This window comes from Pelobates fuscus, chromosome 2 (genome assembly GCF_036172605.1).
Source record: "Pelobates fuscus isolate aPelFus1 chromosome 2, aPelFus1.pri, whole genome shotgun sequence".
In the NCBI taxonomy this organism is placed as follows: domain Eukaryota; kingdom Metazoa; phylum Chordata; class Amphibia; order Anura; family Pelobatidae; genus Pelobates; species Pelobates fuscus.
Genome location: NC_086318.1, coordinates 14,542,181 through 14,566,554, shown reverse-complemented (window position 1 = coordinate 14,566,554; position 24,374 = coordinate 14,542,181). Strand labels below are relative to the sequence as shown.

Here is a 24,374-nt window from a genome sequence, read left to right as displayed (position 1 = left end):
TCAGGAAGCACTAGGAGCATCCATTAACGGAGGTACCAAGTCGGGGTGCCAGGTGATCCGTTACATTGGTGGCAAGCGGTGGGATGGCGTCCTAGTGCGAGGAGAAGCAGCTCAGAGACACTGGTAACGTTTGGAATTACAAATTGAGGGCAACGCTAGTATCCGTACAGCGCCCCTGGCTACAGCAGGATGGAATCAGCTAGTTTTTGGACAGCGTTCCATGATGAGGAGGAGGAGGCGGCCGCGGACTACAGGGATGCAGACAGAAAGGAAGTCTGGTATGATGCCCTGGAAGACGCCCAGTGGCGGCGAGGTGAGAGTCTCCCCAGTGATGAGCAGCGGCTACAGAAGCGTGTGGCGATGCGCATGTATCTATTGGGAGAGCAGCCCCTGGATGAGTGGGTGACAAGACTAGAGACCCTGGTATGGCGAGAGATCTGGCTAGACAACGCATACCAGGCCCTCTGGTGGCATACCATTCGACTTACCCCCTGGACGGCCGAGCACGACTTACCGGAGGGGGATGATTATGATGGCCCGGGTTTATTATGGGATGCCTTGGAGGACGACATTGATCTTGGCAGCACGGAGGGGTCTAGGTTTTGGGACATCTACGACTACCGGATGGGCATGTATGTCTGGGCTGACGAATGTGAGGTGAGCAAAGACATGACCCACCTGGTAACAAGGGAGTGGGAGCTGGAGCAGGACTACCAACACCTGCTCAGCTTCGTGCAGCTCCAACCTACCCGACAAGCAGAACCAGACCTCATAGACTGGTCCTGGAGAGACCCACAGATGGCAGGTGGAGATGGGATCGAGGTCTCTCTACTGGCCCTACAGGGATGCTGGGCAGTCGGCCCAGATCCCCAGCGGCAGGTTACAGTTCAGAGAGAGGAGCTTGTTACACCCTCTCTCCAGCGGCAGCCTAACCCACCAAGGGGAGACCGTAAGCCCCACACCAGCGCAGATGGGACCGTGGTCTCTGCGCCCAAGTTACAGGGAGCTGAAGGAGCCGTCCTCCCTCCCCAGCGGCAGTGTGATTTGTTGGGAATTGGGAGCCCGGTCTCCATTCCCCAGCGGCAGAGTATCCAGCAGGGAATAGAGAGCCCATCCCACTTTCCCCCACAGCAGGACTCTGTGCTGGGAGGAGAGACAGTCGGTCTCCCTCCGCAGAGACGGGAAGTATGCATGGGAGAGGAGATTGTTACCACCTCTCCCCAGCGGCGGATCATTAATGTACAGGGAATAGAGAGCCCAGTCTCCATTCCCCAGCGGCAGAGTGTTCTAATGGGAGAGGAGCTGGTTACCACCTCTCCCCAGCGGCAGCTGAATGTACCAGGGGGAGACTGTAAGCCCCACACCTGTGCAGATGGGACCGTGGTCTCTGCACTTCCAGCACAGGGGGTAGGGACGGTCGGTCCTGCCCCCCCACAACAGGGCTGTTTAGCCAAAGGGGAGACAGTCTGTCTCCAGCAGCAGAGCGGTGTAACTCAAGGGGAGACAGTCGGTCTCCAGCAGCAGAGCGGTGTATTTAAAGGGGAGACAGTCTGTCTCCAGCAGCAGAGCTGTGTAACTAAAGGGGAGACAGTCGGTCTCCAGCAGCAGAGCTGTGTAACTCAAGGGGAGACAGTCGGTCTCCCGCAGCAGAGCGGTGTATTTAAAGGGGAGACAGTCGGTCTCCAGCAACCAGGCTCCAACCAGACTACTCCCGTGGTAGTGCTGGCAACAGGACAGAGTACCGCTGGTCAACAACCCCTCAGCAACCTACCAAGGCAGCCTACCAGTCCCCCACACAGCCGTGGTGAGGCACCTGAACCTGGGCAAGATTCTCCCTCACCCAGGTGTAGTAACTGTTTATTGTGGGTGGGCTGCTCTGCTGTTTCTGTCTTGTGGGTGGGCTGCTGGACTAACAAGGGCACTGACCGGCAGGAGGTCAAGTACCCTGTTAGTCTGGGGGGTAAAGGGGAGAAGTGTGGCGAAACCGACCTCGCCACGTGTCCTTGGAGGGGGCTGATTGCCCGCCTCTTGCCTTTGGACTATGGACCAGACTTTATGGGAATGTGATACCCCAGATAGCCATACCATGGAGCCTATTCATATAATGAAAGACTATGGGAAAGACTTTAGCTCCATGGCAATTGTACTGTGTGAGTAGGATCTGCGCGCTATTCGGTAGTTTTGTGCGTGCAGATCCCAGCTATCTGGGGATAGGTGAAATGTCTGTGTGTTATGTGTAAATGTGACTTTATGTATTTTAAAGTGTTTTATGTTGTTTTGCAACCATGTGGTTAATGGAGTCTGCCTTTAGTCCTGGGTAATTGGATTACTTCTCCAATTAACTCCAGGGCAGAAGGGAGGAAACCAGGGTGCATTGTGGGGATGTTTTTCTGCCAGCCAGAAAGGAACAAAAGATACTTTTAGTAACTTTTGAACGCCTGGTCGGATTCATGCCATTTTTTAATATGTTGTTCCCCTGAATGGATTGATTGTGGATATGTATTTTTATGTGAATGTGATGTATGGTTTTAAAGTTATGAAAGTTGTGTAAAAGTATATTTTACACGGTATGCATAATGGGATTATGTGTCACACTAAGGGGAGGGGATGTGTGGGAGGTAACATCTATGTCATAGGTTCTTTTATGCCTCCCCCTGGGTGTGGCCTGTATGTGTGAGTGGAAATAAAAGCCAGGCTGGATGAGCCAGTCCAGAGTTCCTGTTTTACCCTCAAAGTGATGTGTCGTCTCATTATTGGGGGGAAGGATTTATGGCATGCTGTTCCAGTTGACTGCTAGGAGTACAAGCCTATTCGTATGGTTCCTATTCAATGGTCTACAGCATTCATACGCTTGGGAGAATTTAAAGGTTCTCGGATTCGGTGATTGTGGTGTCTGCCAGAGTGCTTGGAGTCCTCAGGAAGCACTAGGAGCATCCATTAACGGAGGTACCAAGTCGGGGTGCCAGGTGATCCGTTACAGACACTATAGGCACCAGAACAACTACAGATTAATGTGGTTGTTCTGATGCCCGTAGCTGGTTCCTGCAGGCTTTTTAACGTAAACACTGGCTTTCAGAAAAGGAGGTGTTTACATTGCTGCCTAGGAACACCTTTAGTGGCACTCATTCAGGCAGCCACTAGAGTTGCTTGATAGGTCAGTGCTGCTGATGTTTAGTATTTCCACACTCTGCATGGAGACACAGAATGCTACCATAAGGATTGATTCATTGCATCTCAATGCAGACGTGATAATTGGTGTAGTGTGGCATTTTGCTGCGCATGTTTTTCTATGAAAAATAATTTGTGTAGTGCCAGAGAGTATAAAATGCAGACGTCCATGTAAATGGGTAAATGCATTATTCCATGAGTGAGTAGAGCAGATGTTTGTAAAAGCAGGAGTGTATTTGTATGGAATGTTGATGTGTGAATGTAAGGGTGTATTTATGTTGAATGTAAATACAGGGGTGTAATTTGTGGAGGACTTGTGTGTTGGTGTATGAATGCCAGTGTGTATTAGTATGAAATGTCTGTGTAAGAATGTAAATATAGATTTGTATGGACTGTTTGTGCATGAATGCAGTATGTTTGCACAGTATATATGTGAATGCAGGAGTGTATTTTTATGCGTGCAGAGTTTAAGCACGTGAATGAAGGGTGTATGTAACATTTGTGTAAGAGTGCATGTGTATGTGTGAATGAGAGGTGTATTTGAACCTGTGTCAGTGTATGTGTGAATGAGAGGTGTATTTGAAACATGTGTGTGAATGAGACGTGTATTTGAAACCTGTGTCAGAGTGCGTGAATGAAAGGTGTATTTTAAAACTGGGTCGGAGTGTGTGAATGAGAAATGTATTTGAAACCTGTGTCAGTGTGTGTGAATGAGAGGTGTATTTTAAAACTGGGTCGGAGTGTGTGAATGAGAAATGTATTTGAAACCTGTGTCAGTGTGTGTGAATGAGAGGTGTATTTGAAACCGGTGTCAGTGTGTGTGAATGAGAAATGTATTTGAAACCTGTGTCAGTGTGTGTGAATGAGAAATGTATTTGAAACCTGTGTCAGTGTGTGTGAATGAGAGGTGTATTTAAAACCTGTGTCAGTGTGTGTGAATGAGAAATGTATTTGAAACCTGTGTCAGTGTGTGTGAATGAGAAATGTATTTGAAACCTGTGTCAGTGTGTGTGAATGAGAAATGTATTTGAAACCTGTGTCAGTGTGTGAATGAGAGGTGTATTTAAAACCTGTGTCAGTGTGTGTGAATGAGAAATGTATTTGAAACCTGTGTCAGTGTGTGTGAATGAGAGGTGTATTTGAAACCTGTGTCAGTGTGTGTGAATGAGAGGTGTATTTAAAACCTGTGTCAGTGTGTGTGAATGAGAAATGTATTTGAAACCTGTGTCAGTGTGTGTGAATGAGAAATGTATTTGAAACCTGTGTCAGTGTGTGTGAATGAGAGGTGTATTTAAAACCTGTGTCAGTGTGTGTGAATGAGAAATGTATTTGAAACCTGTGTCAGTGTGTGTGAATGAGAAATGTATTTGAAACCTGTGTCAGTGTGTGTGAATGAGAAATGTATTTGAAACCTGTGTCAGTGTGTGTGAATGAGAAATGTATTTGAAACCTGTGTCAGTGTGTGTGAATGAGAAATGTATTTGAAACCTGTGTCAGTGTGTGTGAATGAGAGGTGTATTTGAAACCTGTGTCAGTGTGTGTGAATGAGAAATGTATTTGAAACCTGTGTCAGTGTGTGTGAATGAGAGGTGTATTTGAAACCTGTGTCAGTGTGTGTGAATGAGAGGTGTATTTAAAACCTGTGTCAGTGTGTGTGAATGAGAAATGTATTTGAAACCTGTGTCAGTGTGTGTGAATGAGAGGTGTATTTGAAACCTGTGTCAGTGTGTGTGAATGAGAAATGTATTTGAAACCTGTGTCAGTGTGTGTGAATGAGAGGTGTATTTGAAACCTGTGTCAGTGTGTGTGAATGAGAAATGTATTTGAAACCTGTGTCAGTGTGTGTGAATGAGAGGTGTATTTAAAACCTGTGTCAGTGTGTGTGAATGAGAAATGTATTTTAAACCTGTGTCAGTGTGTGTGAATGAGAGGTGTATTTAAAACCTGTGTCAGTGTGTGTGAATGAGAAATGTATTTGAAACCTGTGTCAGTGTGTGTGAATGAGAAATGTATTTGAAACCTGTGTCAGTGTGTGTGAATGAGAAATGTATTTGAAACCTGTGTCAGTGTGTGTGAATGAGAGGTGTATTTAAAACCTGTGTCAGTGTGTGTGAATGAGAAATGTATTTGAAACCTGTGTCAGTGTGTGTGAATGAGAGGTGTATTTGAAACCTGTGTCAGTGTGTGTGAATGAGAGGTGTATTTAAAACCTGTGTCAGTGTGTGTGAATGAGAAATGTATTTGAAACCTGTGTCAGTGTGTGTGAATGAGAAATGTATTTGAAACCTGTGTCAGTGTGTGTGAATGAGAGGTGTATTTAAAACCTGTGTCAGTGTGTGTGAATGAGAAATGTATTTGAAACCTGTGTCAGTGTGTGTGAATGAGAAATGTATTTGAAACCTGTGTCAGTGTGTGTGAATGAGAGGTGTATTTAAAACCTGTGTCAGTGTGTGTGAATGAGAAATGTATTTGAAACCTGTGTCAGTGTGTGTGAATGAGAAATGTATTTGAAACCTGTGTCAGTGTGTGTGAATGAGAAATGTATTTGAAACCTGTGTCAGTGTGTGTGAATGAGAAATGTATTTGAAACCTGTGTCAGTGTGTGTGAATGAGAAATGTATTTGAAACCTGTGTCAGTGTGTGTGAATGAGAGGTGTATTTGAAACCTGTGTCAGTGTGTGTGAATGAGAAATGTATTTGAAACCTGTGTCAGTGTGTGTGAATGAGAGGTGTATTTGAAACCTGTGTCAGTGTGTGTGAATGAGAGGTGTATTTAAAACCTGTGTCAGTGTGTGTGAATGAGAAATGTATTTGAAACCTGTGTCAGTGTGTGTGAATGAGAGGTGTATTTGAAACCTGTGTCAGTGTGTGTGAATGAGAAATGTATTTGAAACCTGTGTCAGTGTGTGTGAATGAGAGGTGTATTTGAAACCTGTGTCAGTGTGTGTGTATGAGAAATGTATTTGAAACCTGTGTCAGTGTGTGTGAATGAGAAATGTATTTTAAACCTGTGTCAGTGTGTGTGTGAATGAGAGGTGTATTTAAAATACCCTGTGTGCCTCTGCCCTGTCTAAGCCCTTCATCCCACATATTTCTACCCCCTTTTCTCCCCTAGCCTGCTTACCTGAGCCAATTTGATGTTTTTTTTCCTTCCCCCAGCTTTCTGAAGCAGCACCTGGGGGCTGGGAGGGATCTGCTGGGCCAGGCTCCAGTCCTCACTGCTGTGAGCTCCGTGTGAGAGGAGAGGAGAGCAGGGTATGATGTCACTTCCTGCCCCCTCCCATGCTCACAAGGAGCTCTCTGTACTGATCGCAGGCATAGAGAGGAGACCTGGCAGTGAGAGCAGGTATGCTGCCAGGTCTCACAATTAACGGGGATTTATTTACAAGGAGGTTTGTTGCAGGGGCCCTCCTATGTCATCATGGGCCCCTGCAACCTTCCTTTTGACTATGGAGATCTCTGATCTCCACTTCAGAATCATGTGTGCAGCCGGGCCCCTGACTCACTCGGGCCCTCGGTCCATGACCGATCTGCCCGAGTGGTCAGTCCGCCCCTGAGTGCGGTACTAGGCACAGCTAAGATACTGCGCAGAAAACCCACACTCCCAGGCCTCTGGTAGAGAACCCCAGCATGAGGTGGATTACGAGTAAATAAGTGATCATTAGACATAATGTAGAAGTACGTTGACTGCAACCTGTTACAATGAGTTAAGGAAAAGTCATTACTTAAGAGAGCATGCAAATATAAAACAAGACAATATAATAAACAGCCATTAACATGTTTATTGTCAACAACAAGATCTTCCGTTGTTCATTACACTATTCACTAAGAGATGGTAGAAACAGACGATAATCAGACCAGTTTGGGAGTTCAGGTAACACCAACCAGGAGATCAGAGTCTAAAATACAAAAAAAAAAAGGCACAAATTAAATCTATGAACACACAACTAAATGACACATTTTTAATGGAGAATAAATCCGATATCTCTTCATTTTCATTACGATTATTCATGGAATTGATGGTGATAGTTTACTAGGCCCCGCCCTATTAAAAACCAGCCCGTTATTGCCCACGTAAAAACATTGGGCTTCAGGCCTGAGAGTTTGCAACAGGTAGCACCAGCAGTCAGATGAGCACTAGGAACACGGAGTGAGTTCTTCGCACAGCTCCAGGTAGCTCGTACTGTAGTGATTCGTGCAGTCACTACAAAGAGACCTCTTGTGAAAGTAGTAGAGAAGGGATTCGTGGGACAGGGAGAGAAGGGATGGGGAGGGCAGCGCTGCTAAAGGCAAAGGCCCTGGTGAGCCAGCACAGCTAAACGGACAAGGGCACATGTATGAATGTGGGGATGGTGCTGGTGATTGGCTGTATGTGTGTACGGGAGTGGTTATGGGTTTGTAGTGGGGCAGGGATCATCTTACCTTTTCGGAGACGGGCCAGCAGACAACTTTCCTCCCACCTCTCTTTTGTGTTTCTGTTTCTGTCACAGCTATCGGGAAGCGCGTCCTTGCCAATAGGGTTGGGGAGTATCAGATGGAATGTCAGGATATGGACAAAGTGGGTCTCAACCTCCCCTGCTCTGTAGGGTAAACTTTTCAGTTACCGACTTGGACGTGCCCACCGAGCTAAAAGCTGGCTGGTGGTGAGCATTTAAAGGAAAAGGGACTTTTGGTTTGGACGAGGGGGAGGCGAGAACCGAGTGGGCAAGTTTTGGTGCATAGACACCTGGTTAAGTTCATTGGCAAGGACGGTTATTTAAGCTAAAGGCTGTAAGACAATAGTTATATGTTAAGTTATGGTTATGTATATATGTATATATATATATATTTATGTGCTTATTTATATTTGAATTGAAGGAAATGAATAAAGTTCGGATGAGTCCTACAGTTGTACGTTTAATAAATGCTGTGGCCTGTTTCATCCAATATTCATTGTCTGTCGTTATTGGGGAAAAATTGGGGTAAGTTCGTGATTCATGCACCACATTCCCCGCTACGTCCATACATGAGAATGAAAGATTCTGCTAACAAGAAGCGAGAGACTGGTAGGGAGACAATCGTAACCAACGCGTTTCATATTCTACAACACTTTATCAAGTTCACTAAAATAAAATAAAAAAAATCCCTTTATCATATTGAGTGGTAAAAGGAAGATGTTCCAGCAACAGGGAAATTATGTATTACAAAACCCACCAAATAGGAGAAAGGGGGAAAATCACGTAAATATTATGAGATACACCCAGGTAATGACATAAATTAAACAAATGAATAAATGGAATAAATCAAAGCTAGACAAGGACAATGTAAGTACAAAAACACATAATAAATCATGTGGACATGTATATGTTCGAACATTCATTCCCTTATTACGAGAAACAATGAAAAGCTTTGAACTGTGGGACAATCTGCATAAGGTGAGGTGTGAACACTACAGGTTACAAACAGCCCCCCAAAAATGGAAAATAATAAAAGTGAACCCAGAAATCCTTTTCAAAAGTGGCCAGCCGGCCAGCTCTTGAGCCCCCCAGGACGTGAGGCAAGCAAGGGATCTGCCTGGGCGTTTGGGGGGTGACTTTTTTTGCCGCCCCGTACAAAGTGCTGCCCAAGGCAGATGCCTTGTTTGCTTCGCGGAAGACACTGCTTTGCTTCCTTGAGCATGAGGCAAAGATATCTCTAATGAGACAGAGAGGGGTATTTTCTATATACATCCCTACATGGTTATTAACCCCTAATAGGGAACACATGGGATGGGCGGCAGCATTGTAATATTGCTGTGTGATACAAAAGTGAATACAAATACAAAAAAAACAAGTCCTGCGCTCAAACTCCCACTACTCTTGTGCGGCAGCAACGACCATAGTACACATCAGCCTTGACATGGCATTTGCCAGGGCGTTTGGGGGGCGGCAGAAAATGCTAAAAGTGCCACCCAAGGCAAATGCCTTGTCAGCTTCGCGGTAGATACACAGCTGAGTGTAGGACCCACCTGAGAGGTTTGCCTTGAAGTGGCAGGTGGGCATTCCCTCTGATGGCCATAGGAGTTTGTTTAATTATACATTAAGGGATTAAGGAGAGAGCGCAGGTAACTTTTGCTTTGGTTTGTACTGTAAGTATTGGGGCTGATGTGTACTATGTACTTGTTTTTTTGTATTTGTAATTTGAAAATGTATTGTTGTATTGATACACACCTGTTTTTTGTTTCACTTATTGTATTGTTGTCTTTGTTTTAATGTGTTCGTATATTGCTTTATTTAATGATGTATATCTCTTGAGGAATGATTTAACATATTTGTTGTCACATCAGGAAATTATAATCTCAGCAGACAGGACAATAATAATATTAATAATATTTTTATTATTTATAGATTTGTGTGATTTTTAATTACCTTCCCATATCAGTTCTCCAATTTATTTGTAAGCTGCTTATGCGGGTTGCATTTACCATCTAACTCACTTTCTTAATACTAACTCACTCCCTGACCCTCTTCAATCTGGCTTACGCTCCCTCCAACCTACTGAAACTTCCCTTAGCAAAGCGACCAACAACTTAAATCACTGTTAAATCTAAAGGTCATTACTCTCTCTTGATTTTCCTTGACCTCTTTGCTGCCTTCAACACAGTTGACCACTCTCTTCTCCTACAAACCTTCCATAACCCAGGACTCCATGACACTGTACTTTCCTGGTTTTCATCCCATGTTTCCGAACACTCATTTAGTGTCTCTATATTTGGGGCCGAACCTAGGGTTAGAGGCACCTGGGTGCAGACATTTTTTAGTGCCCCCAGGTGGGCGTGGTCATCTTACTAACCCCTCCCCTTTGCAACAACTCCACCTCTCGATCTAGACACACACTCACTGACAGTCACACACGCTCACTGACAGTCACACACACTCACTGACAGTCACACACGCTCACTGACAGTCACACACGCTCACTGACTGTCACGATTCGGGGAACCCAACACGCTAACACACACACAGAAAAGTGTGCATTACCGGTCCTTAGAGTGGCCGGGCTAAGCACACACAGAATAGTCAGGAGACAAGCCGAGTAAGGGGAACCAGAAAACAGAATAACGAGAAACAAGCCGAGGTCAAAGGGTAGGAGAAAGTCACAAAGTCAGTATAACAAGCCAGAGAGTACGTAACCAGAAAACACACGTTCAGAATCAATACCATAAAGCAAAGACCACAACAGGGCAGGGAGGAACAGGAAAGGTAAGTATTTAAACCATCAGGTTAATTCTGATTGGATAATTTCCAATCAGAATTAACAATCACACGTGGGAGATATCTAAACCTCCCACTGTGATTGAGGCACTGTGCCTTTAATGCCGGGTCAGGTGACTGACCCCGGCGTGACATATCTTGGACAGTCTTCCAGCGTGCAGCGTCATGCATGCTGCCACTGAGGGGCGTGGAGGAAGACGCGGGCGGCATCCGAGGCTGGAGGGATGCCGCTCGCCGAACCCACGTGGAGAAGGGGACCGCGGACGGCTGGAGGGTGAGTGCCGCGATCGGACTGCAGCCTCCCCTTGCAGCCGCCCGCGGGATCCTGACACTGACAGTCACACACGCTCACTGACAGTCACACTCTCACTGACAGTCACACTCTCACTGTTTATTTCTCACCGATGACATCATTTAACCCGGCTCCTTGTGTTCAAATTTGTATATTGTATTCTCTGTTAAAATACTGAAGATGTAAGTACATCTAATTAACTGGATTATATCTAATTAACTGGATTATATCTGAATAATTAGATTATATCTAATTAACTGGATTATATCTAAATATCTGTATTATACCTGATTAATGCGATAGTTTATTCCTGTATATCACATAATGTTTTACGTGATTTTATCGGCAGATAGACGCCACTTTGAGCAGTCTGAAATCAGCAATTTTGTGAGTTTTTTTAAATGTTCACAAAGCTTGTTAATGGCATCCCGGTACTCTGAAAGCAGTAAGTGGAAAGCTAATGTGTTTTCTATTTAAAATAATAGTATTGTGCAAATCATTAAAGAAACATTATAGTGATATAATATACTGACTCTATAGTTATAAAAGCGCTGTTTTGGTGTCGGGTGCCTTTGTCTGCCTTTAAAAATTTATTTTACTCACCTAATTTCTAGCCCTCTGCCGGTCTTGCCGTGGTTGGCTCTGCCTCGTTGGCTAAGATCTCAGCCAATCCAATGCTTTCCCATAGGAGGCTATTACACTTGCACAGCATAACTCTATGCTGCGCCAATCAGAACCTTCACACAGAGATGCGCAGAATGAATGCCTCTTTATAGGGAGCATTAAGCGACTCCATGGAGATCGTGGAGGTGCTGCACATTGTGAAGCACTGACCCAGGAAGCACCCCCTAACGGCTGTCTGAGTGACTGTCACTAAAGGTGTCCCTAAGTGGCATTGTAAACAATACCATTTCTTACAGGCTGTAGACACCAAAACAAAAACATTAAACTTCCCTTTAATTCAAATGAGCAATACACAACTTTTCACCATCTTCTGGTGTACGGAATATTTCATCCTTATTTTTTTGTTATAGGATTTTTTTTTTTTCCCCCTTTACTGTGAGATCCTTACGGTAAATTCTCATCTCCACAACAAACTGAGATTAATGGAATGAACTGTTAAATAGAGGAATGGAAAGATTGGAGATTTGCCTTTTTAAAAATCTATTCTACCTATAATATAATCATTTTTTTTAATTACTGTTAAGTAGATATACCCTCAATGAAAACCTGCATGCATTTAATTATGCATTTATATAATTCGAGGTATATCTAAAACAACTTGCCCCGCCCAGACTCTCTTTGTCTGTCCAATCACAGACTCCCAACGCAGCTCAACGAGAAGTCTTTGCAAGGCAGGCAATTGCTGCCTCTTGAGTTTAGTTCCACTGAGCTAACCGAACCAGGAAGTAACAGGACCAGCTGTCTGATTGACAGCCAGGGGGGTGTAACAAAGTTAATTTTTATTGAAATCTGCAGTTTTTGTAAAATGAAAAGAAGACACACTCTTCACACATAAAGAACTCCAGCAAGCTAAAACTATGTAACAGTGCGGGTTCTTTGAATTAAAAGATATGGTGACTCTCAGACACTATGCTGAATAGATCCCGTGATCAGTATTATATTACGTCTTTCAGACCGTTACCTGGTCATACTAACCGTTGTTGAGGAAGTGGATACGTCTCCTCATTCTTCACAGGTAACATAAAATGTGGTACTTGATACAAAGTCCCAGTTTTATCCCGATAATGATCACGGTGTTGTTCAGCGACCTATCACAAGAAGCATGCACCAGTGAGTGACATCAATACTCCAAGAGAAGCTGAAATTCAAGCAGTTAGGGCAGCTTGCTAACTGTTTAAGCAGGAAAGGATCGCACAAAAAGATTAATCACAAAAATGCAATCAGTATTACGCATGGGGTGAGATATTCCTTTATTCTAGCTCGAATGATCCAATGCGAATGACCTTACTATTTCCTTATCTGAAATGATATACATAGATACGTTTTTGCCAATATAATGTAATGTGTTGGTTAAATACCGTATATTACGTTTTTAGATCGTTACTTCCCTTAGACAATAAACTTTATTAGAGAGTGTTTACTTTTTATCAAATTATTCTACTAATTTGGTTGCTTCACAAACTGATTTCAATCTTAAAGTATTAAAGAGCAAACACATGTTTTTAACTTTTTGTCTGTAACCCTAAAATGTTAAGTCATTTTTTTTTAAATGTAATTAATATATTTCAACCCACCTCAGAGTTAATTGGGTTTATGAATACTCCTCACGCAGGACTAAAATTGTGGATTTTTGAAAATTGTAATTCTTTATAAATACATAAAAAACTCACAAGATTAAAACTAATTAAATGTAAGATTTGGAGTCAGTTTTGATAGCCCATTAAGTATACTAGAGTGTCTATTCACTAAGTGCCGAACGGCATCCAAACAGCATCTGTTTAAACCCATTTGGCCAATCACAACCTGCATTTGCATTCTGGTTTAGCTGCAGTTTGGGACTCCATATAATATGGATTTCTTGGTAATTCACAAACAGGTGAATTACAGCCAAATTAGAGCTCAACCGCCTTAATTCAGTTGTTCCAATTCCCCGTATAGAGGCCAGGGATAGGCAGCCTTCAGCACTTCAAATGTTTTGGACTACACCTCCCATGATGCTTTGCCAGCATTATGGCTGTAAGAGTATTGTGGGAGATGTAGTCCACAACACTTGGAGTGCCGAAGGTTGCCTACCCGTGTTTTAGGCCATCTTATCCTAAATCACCCGAATGTTAATGCAAATATCCCTTAAAGGGACACATTCATAAAATCTTGGAATTTCACAACAACAGATATAGATCCATCCAGTGACTCGATTACTGACTAGCAAAATGTAACACAACAACATTTAAAATGGATAAAGACACTTTAATTTTAGGGGTGTGAGTGAGGGGGTGGCAAGGGGCAGACTGTTTGGTGACTTACGAATAACAATAGATACAAATAAAATGTAATTTAGAACAATAACAATGTTTCTTTTTACACAGACTGTTTTCTAAACACATTTATTGCAGTTTAAAGACAAGTTACTGGGAGTATTATTGCTGTGGAGCTCTGTTATACACTCAGACACATTACTGGGAGTATTATTGCTGTGGAGCTCTGTTATACACTCAGACACATTATTGGGAGTATTATTGCTGTGGAGCCCTGTTATACACTCAGACACATTACTGGGAGTATTATTGCTGTGGCGCTCTGTTATACACTCAGACACATTACTGGGAGTATTATTGCTGTGGAGCTCTGTTATACATTCAGACACATTACTGGGAGTATTATTGCTGTGGAGCGCTGTTATACAGTCAGACACGTTACTGGGAGTATTATTGCTGTGGAGCTCTGTTATACACTCAGACACATTACTGGGAGTATTATTGCTGTGGAGCTCTGTTATACATTCAGACACATTACTGGGAGTATTATTGCTGTGGAGCTCTGTTATACATTCAGACACATTACTGGGAGTATTATTGCTGTGGAGCTTCGTTATACACTCAGACACATTACTGGGAGTATTATTGCTGTGGGGCTCTGTTATACACGCAGACACATTACTGGGAGTATTATTGCTGTGGAGCTCTGTTATACACTCAGACACATTATTGGGAGTATTATTGCTGTGGAGCTCTGTTATACACTCAGACACATTACTGGGAGTATTATTGCTGTGGAGCTCTGTTATACATTCAGACACATTACTGGGAGTATTATTGCTGTGGAGCGCTGTTATACAGTCAGACACGTTACTGGGAGTATTATTGCTGTGGAGCTCTGTTATACACTCAGACACATTACTGGGAGTATTATTGCTGTGGAGCTCTGTTATACATTCAGACACATTACTGGGAGTATTATTGCTGTGGAGCTCTGTTATACATTCAGACACATTACTGGGAGTATTATTGCTGTGGAGCTTCGTTATACACTCAGACACATTACTGGGAGTATTATTGCTGTGGGGCTCTGTTATACACTCAGACACATTACTGGGAGTACTATTGCTGTGGAGCTCTGTTATACACTCAGAGACACATTACTGGGAGTATTACTGCTGTGGGCTCTGTTATACACTCAGAGACATTACTGGGAGTATTATTGCTGTGGGGCTCTGTTATACACTCTCACACACATTACTGGGAGTATTATTGCTGTGGAGTTCTGTTATACACTCAGACACATTACTGGGAGTATTATTGCTGTGGAGTTCTGTTATACACTCAGACACATTACTGGGAGTATTATTGCTGTGGAGCTCTGTTATACACTCAGAGACACATTACTGGGAGTATTATTGCTGTGGGGCTCTGTTATACATTCAGACACATTACTGGGAGTATTATTGCTGTGGAGCTCTGTTATACACTCAGAGACACATTACTGGGAGTATTATTGCTGTGGGGCTCTGTTATACACTCAGACACATTACTGGGAGTATTATTGCTGTGGAGCTCTGTTATACACTCAGACACATTACTGGGAGTGTTATTGCTGTGGAGCTCTGTTATACACTCAGACACATTACTGGGAGTATTATTGCTGTGGAGCTCTGTTATACATTCAGACACATTACTGGGAGTATTATTGCTGTGGAGCTCTGTTATACACCCAGATACACATTACTGGGAGTATTATTGCTGTGGGGCTCTGTTATACACTCAGACACATTACTGGGAGTATTATTACTGTGGAGCTCTGTGATACACTCAGACACATTACTGGGAGTATTATTGCTGTGGAGCTCTGTTATACACTCAGATACATTACTGGGAGTATTATTGCTGTGGAGCTCTGTATTACACTCAGACACATTACTGGGAGTATTATTGCTGTGGAGCTCTGTTATACACTCAGACACATTACTGGGAGTATTATTGCTGTGGAGCTCTGTTATACACTCAGACACACCAACAATAAGGAGCTCCTAGAAAAGAGGGATAGAGGGATTTGGGCCCAAAATAGGGACTATCCCTCCTAATTAGGGACACTTGGGAGATGTGAAAATGTTTTGACCTTTTTTGAATGTAAGTTTTCAAATCACCACAACTTTTTGCTTAGTAAATAGATCCTATAATATGTTTCAATGTTTTGGTGTTTACATACAGGACAAGTAGCCTTCATGGGGTAATAATGACTATTTTGGGGAGTTAAGCTGTTCTGTCGGGTTACAGACCTTTTTAAAGCCTTTCAGTTCTTCTGTTCTATCGTAGTCCACGTTATATCTTGAGCAGTTTGGACTATACAGCCATCTGTCCCACCCTCGAGACCTGCTGCTTATAACTAATGCAGGATCATTTGAGTATCTCGTAGGGAACTGCCCGCCCTTAGAGTATGGCGTCTGGCTGGAATTCAGAGCCGTAGAGCGGAAATCCTGGAAGTATCGAGCCGAGGTGTTTCCAAACGTATCTCCATAGGTGAAGGCTTGGGCCGGAACATATCCTCGATATCTGGAAAATAAAATATACGGCCATGTAGATATTTGGTGCATTACTTATATCAATCCTCCTATGAACACTAGAAATATCAAACACAAGCAAGTCCTTTAGGCTTATTTTGTGGGGAAAAAACACAAAACAATCATTTCCAATTCACGTTTCATTAATTAAATTCTAATGCACATTCCATGACTGTGTGCAATGGGTAGACATAGCCACAAACATAGCTTGTATTATGGACATATAGCGATCCAGAAATCTTCATTTATAGAAAAGTGGAAACTGAGGCTTCAGCCTTTCTTTATGAATGACAACATCACAGCACTGGATAAATTCATTCATTAACATCTACATTCACGTGTTAATACGGTACATACATTAACACACCTCACACGTGCAAACTGGCCCAGGGAACTGCAAATGCCATTAGGTTTTGTGTTTTTTTTACAAATCTCACTTAAATCTGCATTTCTTAGAATATCTGAACAATTGCTATTTTAGAGAATAAGTGTTACAGTCATACATTTATATGGAAATACACACACTGCACTCATTCACCATCTGTTCACACAGATATATTAACATGATTAGTAGGAATACACAGCAAAACTGAAACAGGAATTGTAAAATGTCCAGTCTGCCCGCCTCCCCAACTACAGGAATATATAACGAATAAATAGAATTTAGTGCATATATACCCAGCATTCAGACACACCACACAAAGAAACGCACAAATGCATTCTCACATCACATCATCTTATACCTCCCAAGTGTCCCAATTTAGGAGGGACAGTCCCTATTTTGGGCTCATATCCCTCTGCCCCTCTTTTATCTTCTAATGTCCACCTTTTCTAGGAGTTCCATATTGTTGGTGTATCTGAGTGTGTCACAGACAGCTACTATAAATGGGTTTAGAACTCCGTCTGTTTGAATAAGATACATTTCGGTTCCATAAATTATTATTGGCAAGTCACCTGAAATAAGAGCAGCCCCACCCCTGGCCACACACCCCTAACGTTAAACTGTCTTAACTAAGGTATGAGCAGATTCTCACGATCCCATTTAATGCTGTATGCATGGTGTGTGAATGAGGTTACCAGATTATTTTGTGCGTTTCTACACAATGAAAATCAACCTTCTGCAATTATGTTATTTATATGTATAGGTAGGTTTGCATGTAATAATATCAGTAAACACTAGAGGGTGCCAGATAACAATAAAACACCATTGTTACTAGTAACATACGCATAGAGAGTGAGGAATTCTCTACTTTCTCACACGGTGATGGTCTGTGTTGGTAATATGTAAAATATCATCGGATTTACTAACAGTTATTCACCAAAATGACAAATCAAATAGGATTAGGAGGATTCACAAAGCCCCAATATTAACATTTATAACCAAACAAATCAAAACAAATTCAAACAGCACACTGACCGCAGTCCACTCTTTCAAATACCTGGGTATGTGGCTAGACCCCAATCTATCTTTTGGCCTCCACAACTTGCACCTAAACTTTATCCAAAACTAGGTGCATGTCTTCCTCTTGTACAATTACTTAGAGCCCCACCTGCCACCGATTAGTTCCCCCGTGTATTATTAATAGAGCCCCCACCTGCTGCTATTGGGTGGGGGCTAAAGCGGGGAAATTAGGTCCATGGTATAAAATGAATAGCCCCCACTGCTGATAAAAGGTGGGGGCAGGGGGGGCAATAGGATGTCACCCCCATTGTTTTAAATGTAATACCCTCTACCAGCTGGCCACAAGTTGGGGCAAGGGGGTTAACATTGATTTGTCCTCTCCCAATGTATATACCTAATGCCCCCCAATCGATACCCATGACTATGACCATCCGGTAATTTTACAGACTCATGGGAAGGGGCCTTACTAGTGACCTGGCAGCAATGGCTGCACATTTGCTAGTTTATAACATTTAGTAAATAAAAAGCCTCCCTTATAAAATGTGGAACTCTTATCGACTCCCACAGGCTTGTTATTAATTACTTTATTAATGCGGTTTGTGGCCAGCGAGCGTTTGCCAATCACCACATATTTAACCCCCGCATACATTTGCATAAAATAGTGAATGCTAATTTGAGGATATGTGGATCCTGTTGGATGCATGCTGAATAAAAGTTGCAAGCCAATTTGATTTATTTTCCAGTATTTTTTATTTTTATTAATTATGGTATCTTTTATTATTATTTAATGTAATATATTATTTTTTTAACCTATTCCATTAGAATTTCCTTTGTTTTACTTTTAGCATAATCGTAAAAAAAAAAAAAAAATGACAACAATTCCAACAGAGGCAAATCCAACTTACAGGCAACTTACAGGCACATAGGCTTGTGCTCAATGGTAGGCCTGGGTTCTACGGTAGGCATCTGCTCTATGGCAGGCCTGGGTTCTACGGTAGGCATCTGCTCTATGGCAGGCCTGGGTTCTACGGTAGGCATCTGCTCTATGGCAGGCCTGGGTTCTACAGTAGGCATCTGCTCTACGGCAGGCTTGTGTCAACACTTTTTGGTTTTGGAAATGCACGATGTCCATGTCACATTTTTGTGATTTTTTTTTTCCATTTTGTTAAAAAAAAAAAAAGGTGTTTTATGTTCTTTGTATATTGGTGTGCAGTTTACTACATACCTATTTATATTGGATTTTTTATGTACGCTTTATAAGGTTAACACCCATCATTTAATGTGGTTTTTCACACCAAATTCTGTCTGTACAGGTTGAATCTGCCAGTCACATTCAGTGTTTGGCTTTTAAATAAGCGCTTTTCAGTTACCTGAATTCTATCTTATCTGAATCCTACCGAAAGACTGCTGTGAAAAATCGCATCTGGAAATAACTATTATTTAATAAAATATCCTTAAAGGGACATTACCCTCTTTGAAGTAATTATGGGGGCTTTGGAGAGATCTTACCTTACCGGGTTAAACTAGTTTCAAATGGATTAAACCCAAAAGGCGCAGCAGTGAGCAGGAAAGTTTTGTATTGGGCACAGGTTAATGGCTATTATTTTTGTAGCGGAGAGCCGATCTTGCACAGCTATTCTCCACTAGAGATTCCAGTGAGGCTCAGGAACAAGGTGATGTTAAGTCCATAGGCAAGGTTTCCAGCAGGTAAAGTAATACAGCAGTATCCCCATCGCAATCCCAATAACTGGACGACACACAGTTTCAGGAGTAGACTGACAAGCTTTATTCCACAGTTCCTTATAAAGCCCTCTCCCATGCAAGGGAGGAGGTTCTAACACTTAAGACATTATCCAATCTCTAAGTAGTAACCTCCCACAGATCTCCTCCCCTCCTCTAGCATCATAATCCCCTTATTGTGTACACAGTTTTCCCCGAGTTTTGGATGTACCCTAAATACTTGGGGTACATCCACAAATCCAACATCCCCAGATAGCTCTATTCTGGGGGACCAACATACTTAAAAATTAGCCCATTCGGATGAATGGTTCGTGAGATATGGGGTTCCAAAGATTTGACCGACCGCATGGGTAAAGTATCCGAAAACAGTTCCATGCATTTTGGCCCTGCGGTCGGTCACAAACAAGGGAATGAAAACAGGCGAATTGCCTGTGTTATAGAGCCTGGAGAGGGTTTGAATGAATTCCCTTGTTTATGGGGCTCTTTCTACCGAACGGCGGGTCATTCGGTAGTTTCCATACGAATTTCTGGAAGTATGGAGGTCTCAGCGGTGTTTGCCTAGTCAAGTGTCCGATTTTAGTTCCAGACACTCGACGGCAAAACACCGCTGTTCGGTAGTTTAAGATGGCCGCCGCCACGTGTTTGTTTCCCGAATGGCGGCCACCCAGAGGACAAAGACCACACTGCACTGATTGCCAATTACCTGTTTGCAACATTGTTGCAAACGGTAATTGGAGGCACACTCATTCCTGGGTGGTCTGGTTGTTCGGTAGTTTCATTCCCTTGTTTTATTTGAATGATTCTACCGAACAACTAGAGGAATACAATTCTTTACATACATTTAACTGTCATTATACCCGGATACCATGCTTTCTATACATGTACATATACATTAAACCAGCCATATGACCAAATACACTTATTCTCATACATGTCGTGGGACAGCCCGGTACCAATCCGCTACACTGCTCCCCCTTGCCCACAAGCCGGCATACACAGTCTGATCCAACACGGATCGGCTTGGGGATGTCCGGGGGCTCACGGATCATTTCTCTAAGTCAGTTTGTCTTGACAACCCGTCAGCATTTCCATTCTGCTTACCCGGCCGGTACTGGATATTAAAGTCAAAAGGCTGTAGCGCCAAACTCCAGCGCAGCAGCCTGGCGTTGTCTCCAGCCACCCGGTTCAGCCATACTAACGGGTTGTGATCCGTGAGCAAGGAAAAGGGCTGTCCATATAAATAGGGTTGTAGCTTCTTTAGGGCCCACACCACAGCCAGGCATTCCTTTTCGATGGCGGCGTAGCTTACTTCTCGAGGTAACAGTTTGCGACTGATGTAAGCCACTGGATGTTCCCCGCCATCGGCCCCGACTTGACTCAGTACTGCCCCCAATCCAAACATAGAAGCGTCTGTGTGTACAAGAAAACGTTTAGTTGGATTGGGAGCTGCCAAGACAGGGGCATTTATCAGTGCATTTTTCAATTGTTGGAATGCCTGCTCACACTCCGGGGTCCAGTTTACTTGGCGGGGAAGGTTCTTACGGGTCAGGTCAGTGAGGGGTTTGGCCAGGGCGCTATAATTGGGAACAAACTTCCGGTAATACCCTGCTGTCCCTAGAAACGCTAAAACCTGGGTCTTAGTCCTAGGGGTGGGCCACTGGGCTACAGCCTCTACTTTGGCGGGTTCGGGTTTTTGTTTACCGCACCCTACTCTATGTCCCAGGTATTGTACCTCAGCCATGCCGATACTACACTTGGCCGGCTTCAAGGTCAGACCTGCTTCCCTTATCCTATCTAGTACAGCTCCGATGTGAGCTAAGTGTTCCTGCCACGTATTGCTAAAAATAGCAATATCGTCCAGGTAGGCACATGTATAGTCCTGGAATCCATCTAGGAGTCGATCCACCATCCTTTGGAAGGTGGCTGGGGCGTTTTTCATCCCAAATGGCATGACCTTAAACTGGTACAAGCCAAATGGGGTGACAAAGGCCGACTTCGGGATGGCGTCTGGGGCCAGGGGGATTTGCCAATACCCTTTACACAAGTCAATAGTGGTGAGGTATTGGCCCCTGGCCATTCAGTCCAGTAACTCGTCTATCCGGGGCATCGGATAGGCGTCAGATACAGTCTTCTCGTTCAATCTCCTATAGTCCACGCAGAAGCGGGTCGTACCGTCTCGCTTTGGTACGAGGACTACAGGAGATGCCCAAGGACTGTCTGAGGGTTCAATCACCCCCAGTTGGAGCATTTCGTCGATCTCCTTACGCATGTTTGCCCGTACCGCTTCTGGAATGCGGTATGGCGTCTGGCGCATGGGTAGTTGCCCTGGGGTCTCGACCCGGTGAGTTGCCAGAGGCGTGTATCCAGGTACATTAGAGAACGTTTCGCGTTTCTCTTCCAATAGTTGCTGTACCTCGATCCGCTCCTGTGGGCTCAGCCGATCTCCCAGCGTAACCTCCCCTAAATCTCCGGACAGCTGCCCATCCCCCAGCAAATCGGGGAGGGGTAAGCTGTCAAACTCTTCCGTGTTAGGGGCACAGATGGCGGTTACCTCCTCAGTACGCTCGTGGTAGGGCTTCAGCATGTTCACATGGAGCATGCGTCGCCCCCCAGTCCCTGTGCAGGGGCCGATAATATAGGTGGTATCGCATCTTTGCTCCACCACCTTATATGGGCCCTGCCAGGCGGCCTGTAACTTATCATGTCGGACAGGTTTTAAAATTAGTACCTTCTGCCCGACCTGAAAGCTACGGTCCCTGGCTCCCCGATCATACCATGTACGCTGGCGGGTCTGGGCCTCCTGAAGGTTTTCCCGTACCGTCTTGGTCAACGCTTCTAGGCGGTCCCGAAAGGCCAACACATATGGTAGGATGGGAGTGCCATCTGTGCTCCGGTCTCCCTCCCAATGCTCTCTAATAAGATCCAATGGGCCTCGGACCCTCCTTCCAAACAATAATTCAAACGGGGAGAACCCTGTGGATTCCTGCGGCACCTCCCGGTATGCAAATAGGAGGTGCGGCAGGAATCGTTCCCAGTCCTTGTGGGTCTCTGCGAAGGTTCGGAGCATCTGCTTCAAGGTACCATTGAATCGTTCGCAGAGCCCGTTCGTCTGGGGGTGGTAAGGGGCGCTGATAATAGGCTTAATGCCACAGATCCTCCAGAGGTGTTGGGTGAATTCTGCGGTAAACTGGGTACCCTGATCCGAGATAATCTCCCTGGGTAATCCCATCCGGGAGAATATCCGCATGAGGGCATCCGCGACCGTCTCAGCGTGGATGTTGGTCAGAGCCACTGCTTCTGGATACCTGGTGGCATAATCTACGACCGTTAAAATATACCGTTTTCCTGACGGGCTAACTTTATTGAGGGGGCCTATCAGATCCACCGCTATTCGGCTAAAAGGTTCCTCTATTATGGGTAAGGGGTGAAGTTTAGCCTTCCTGCGATCCCCCCTTTTTCCCACTCTCTGGCAGGTATCGCAAGTCGTGCAATATCTGCGTACTTCCTGGCTAATCCCTGGCCAGAAGAAACTCTGGGTTAGTCTGTACCTGGTGCGACTAACCCCTAGATGTCCGGATAGCGGAATATCATGCGCTATCCGGAGTAATTCAGCCCGGTACCGCTGTGGTACCACTAATTGTCTCCTCGCTATCGGGTCTAACCCCGTAATCTGTTTGGTTGTTTCCCTGTATAAAAGTTGTTTATCCCAGATAAACTTCTCTCCCTCCGCCCCGGGGGAACCCGTGCCAACCTTGTCCCTATACACCTGAAGCGTGGGGTCTGTTGCGACTTCAGCTACAAATTCATTAGGTGGAGCCCAGGGGACACATTCTAGAGGGGGGGTAGGGTTGCTTACCTGGACCTCCGGCAGTGTGTTGTGGTCCTGGGTGCGGGCCTGTTGTCGGGTGACTACAGGGTTGACCTCTCCTGTGGTGGGTGACTGGGGCTCAAAAGCAGAAGTGAGCCTCCCCAGATCGTTCCCCAATAAAACCTCCGCCGGTAAATGTGGCATCAACCCCACCTCCACTTCCCCTGCCCCCGCTCCCCAATGTAAATGTACCCTTGCTGTAGGTAGCCGGTACACTGCTCCCCCAGCTACCCGGACGGCAACAGTTTTGTTCAGTTTTGCCTGATCTGAAATCAGGTGGCTCTGTACCAAAGTGATGGTGGCTCCCGAATCTCGTAATCCCCGGACTGCTGTACCATTCAGATATACCGTCTGTCGATGGTGCCGTAGATTATCCACATTGGCCTGGACCGGATCTGCCTCGTGCAGTACCTCCCATTGTTCCACAGTAGTAATGGGGACTGCGGAACCATATGGGGTGGTGACTAGGTCCTGGTAGTGGTGGGCTGCGGCCGCCCTGGGTGGAGGTGGGCCTGGACGAATCCAGGTGGAACGGTCCCGTAGCTGTGGGCATTCCCTTTTATAATGTCCCCACTTCTGGCAGTGATGACAGGGGCCAGCGGTGGGTTGTCGGAACCGGGGCTGTGCAGCGGGTGGTGGAGGTGGTGGTAGCGGTCTCGGTGGAGCTGGGGTGTAGTTGTTTCCCCCGAATGTTTTAAAGGTTGCTTTTGGAGCTGCAGGTTTTTGTGACCTGCGTGCATCCAGGTAGTCATCCGCTTTCCTAGCCGCCTCGGTAAGGGAAGTAGGGTTTCTGTCCCTTACCCATTCCTGGACCTCATTGGTTACTCCCTCATAGAACTGCTCCATCAGCAACATTTGTATTACATCCTCCATAGAACGTGCCTTGCTAGCTTGCACCCACCCGAGCGCTGCCCCCTGTAATCGGCATGCCCACTCTGCGTGCGGGTCCTTCTCTGTTTTCTTTAGATCCCGGAACCTCCGCCGGTATGCCTCGGGTGTTATAGCATACCTGGCGAGTATAATTTCTTTCACTTTACTGTAATTCCTTATTTCGTCATTAGGTACAGTCCGATATGCCTCTGCTGCCCTCCCGGTTAACCTTCCGGCCAAAATAGGTACCCAGTCCTCTGCGTTAATTTTATGCAGTGCACACA

General features: G+C 44.6%; 1 protein-coding gene across 2 annotated transcripts in view; it reads right to left on the bottom strand.

The window, feature by feature from the left end:
• Positions 1-6,930: 6,930 nt before the first annotated feature.
• CIMIP2C (ciliary microtubule inner protein 2C) overlaps positions 6,931-24,374 on the bottom strand; it is a 43,246-nt gene continuing 25,802 nt past the window's right edge. Inside the window, exons 2-4 of one of the 2 annotated variants that reach the window (XM_063440782.1) lie at positions 15,929-16,202; positions 12,338-12,464; positions 6,931-7,067 (exon numbers count right to left, since the gene is read on the bottom strand). In XM_063440782.1, the coding sequence (XP_063296852.1) occupies positions 12,342-12,464; positions 15,929-16,202 (397 nt within the window). In that variant the 3' untranslated portion in view covers positions 6,931-7,067; positions 12,338-12,341. The remainder of the gene's footprint in view (positions 7,068-12,337; positions 12,465-15,928; positions 16,203-24,374) is intronic. The other variant, XM_063440783.1, reaches the window with a different exon arrangement.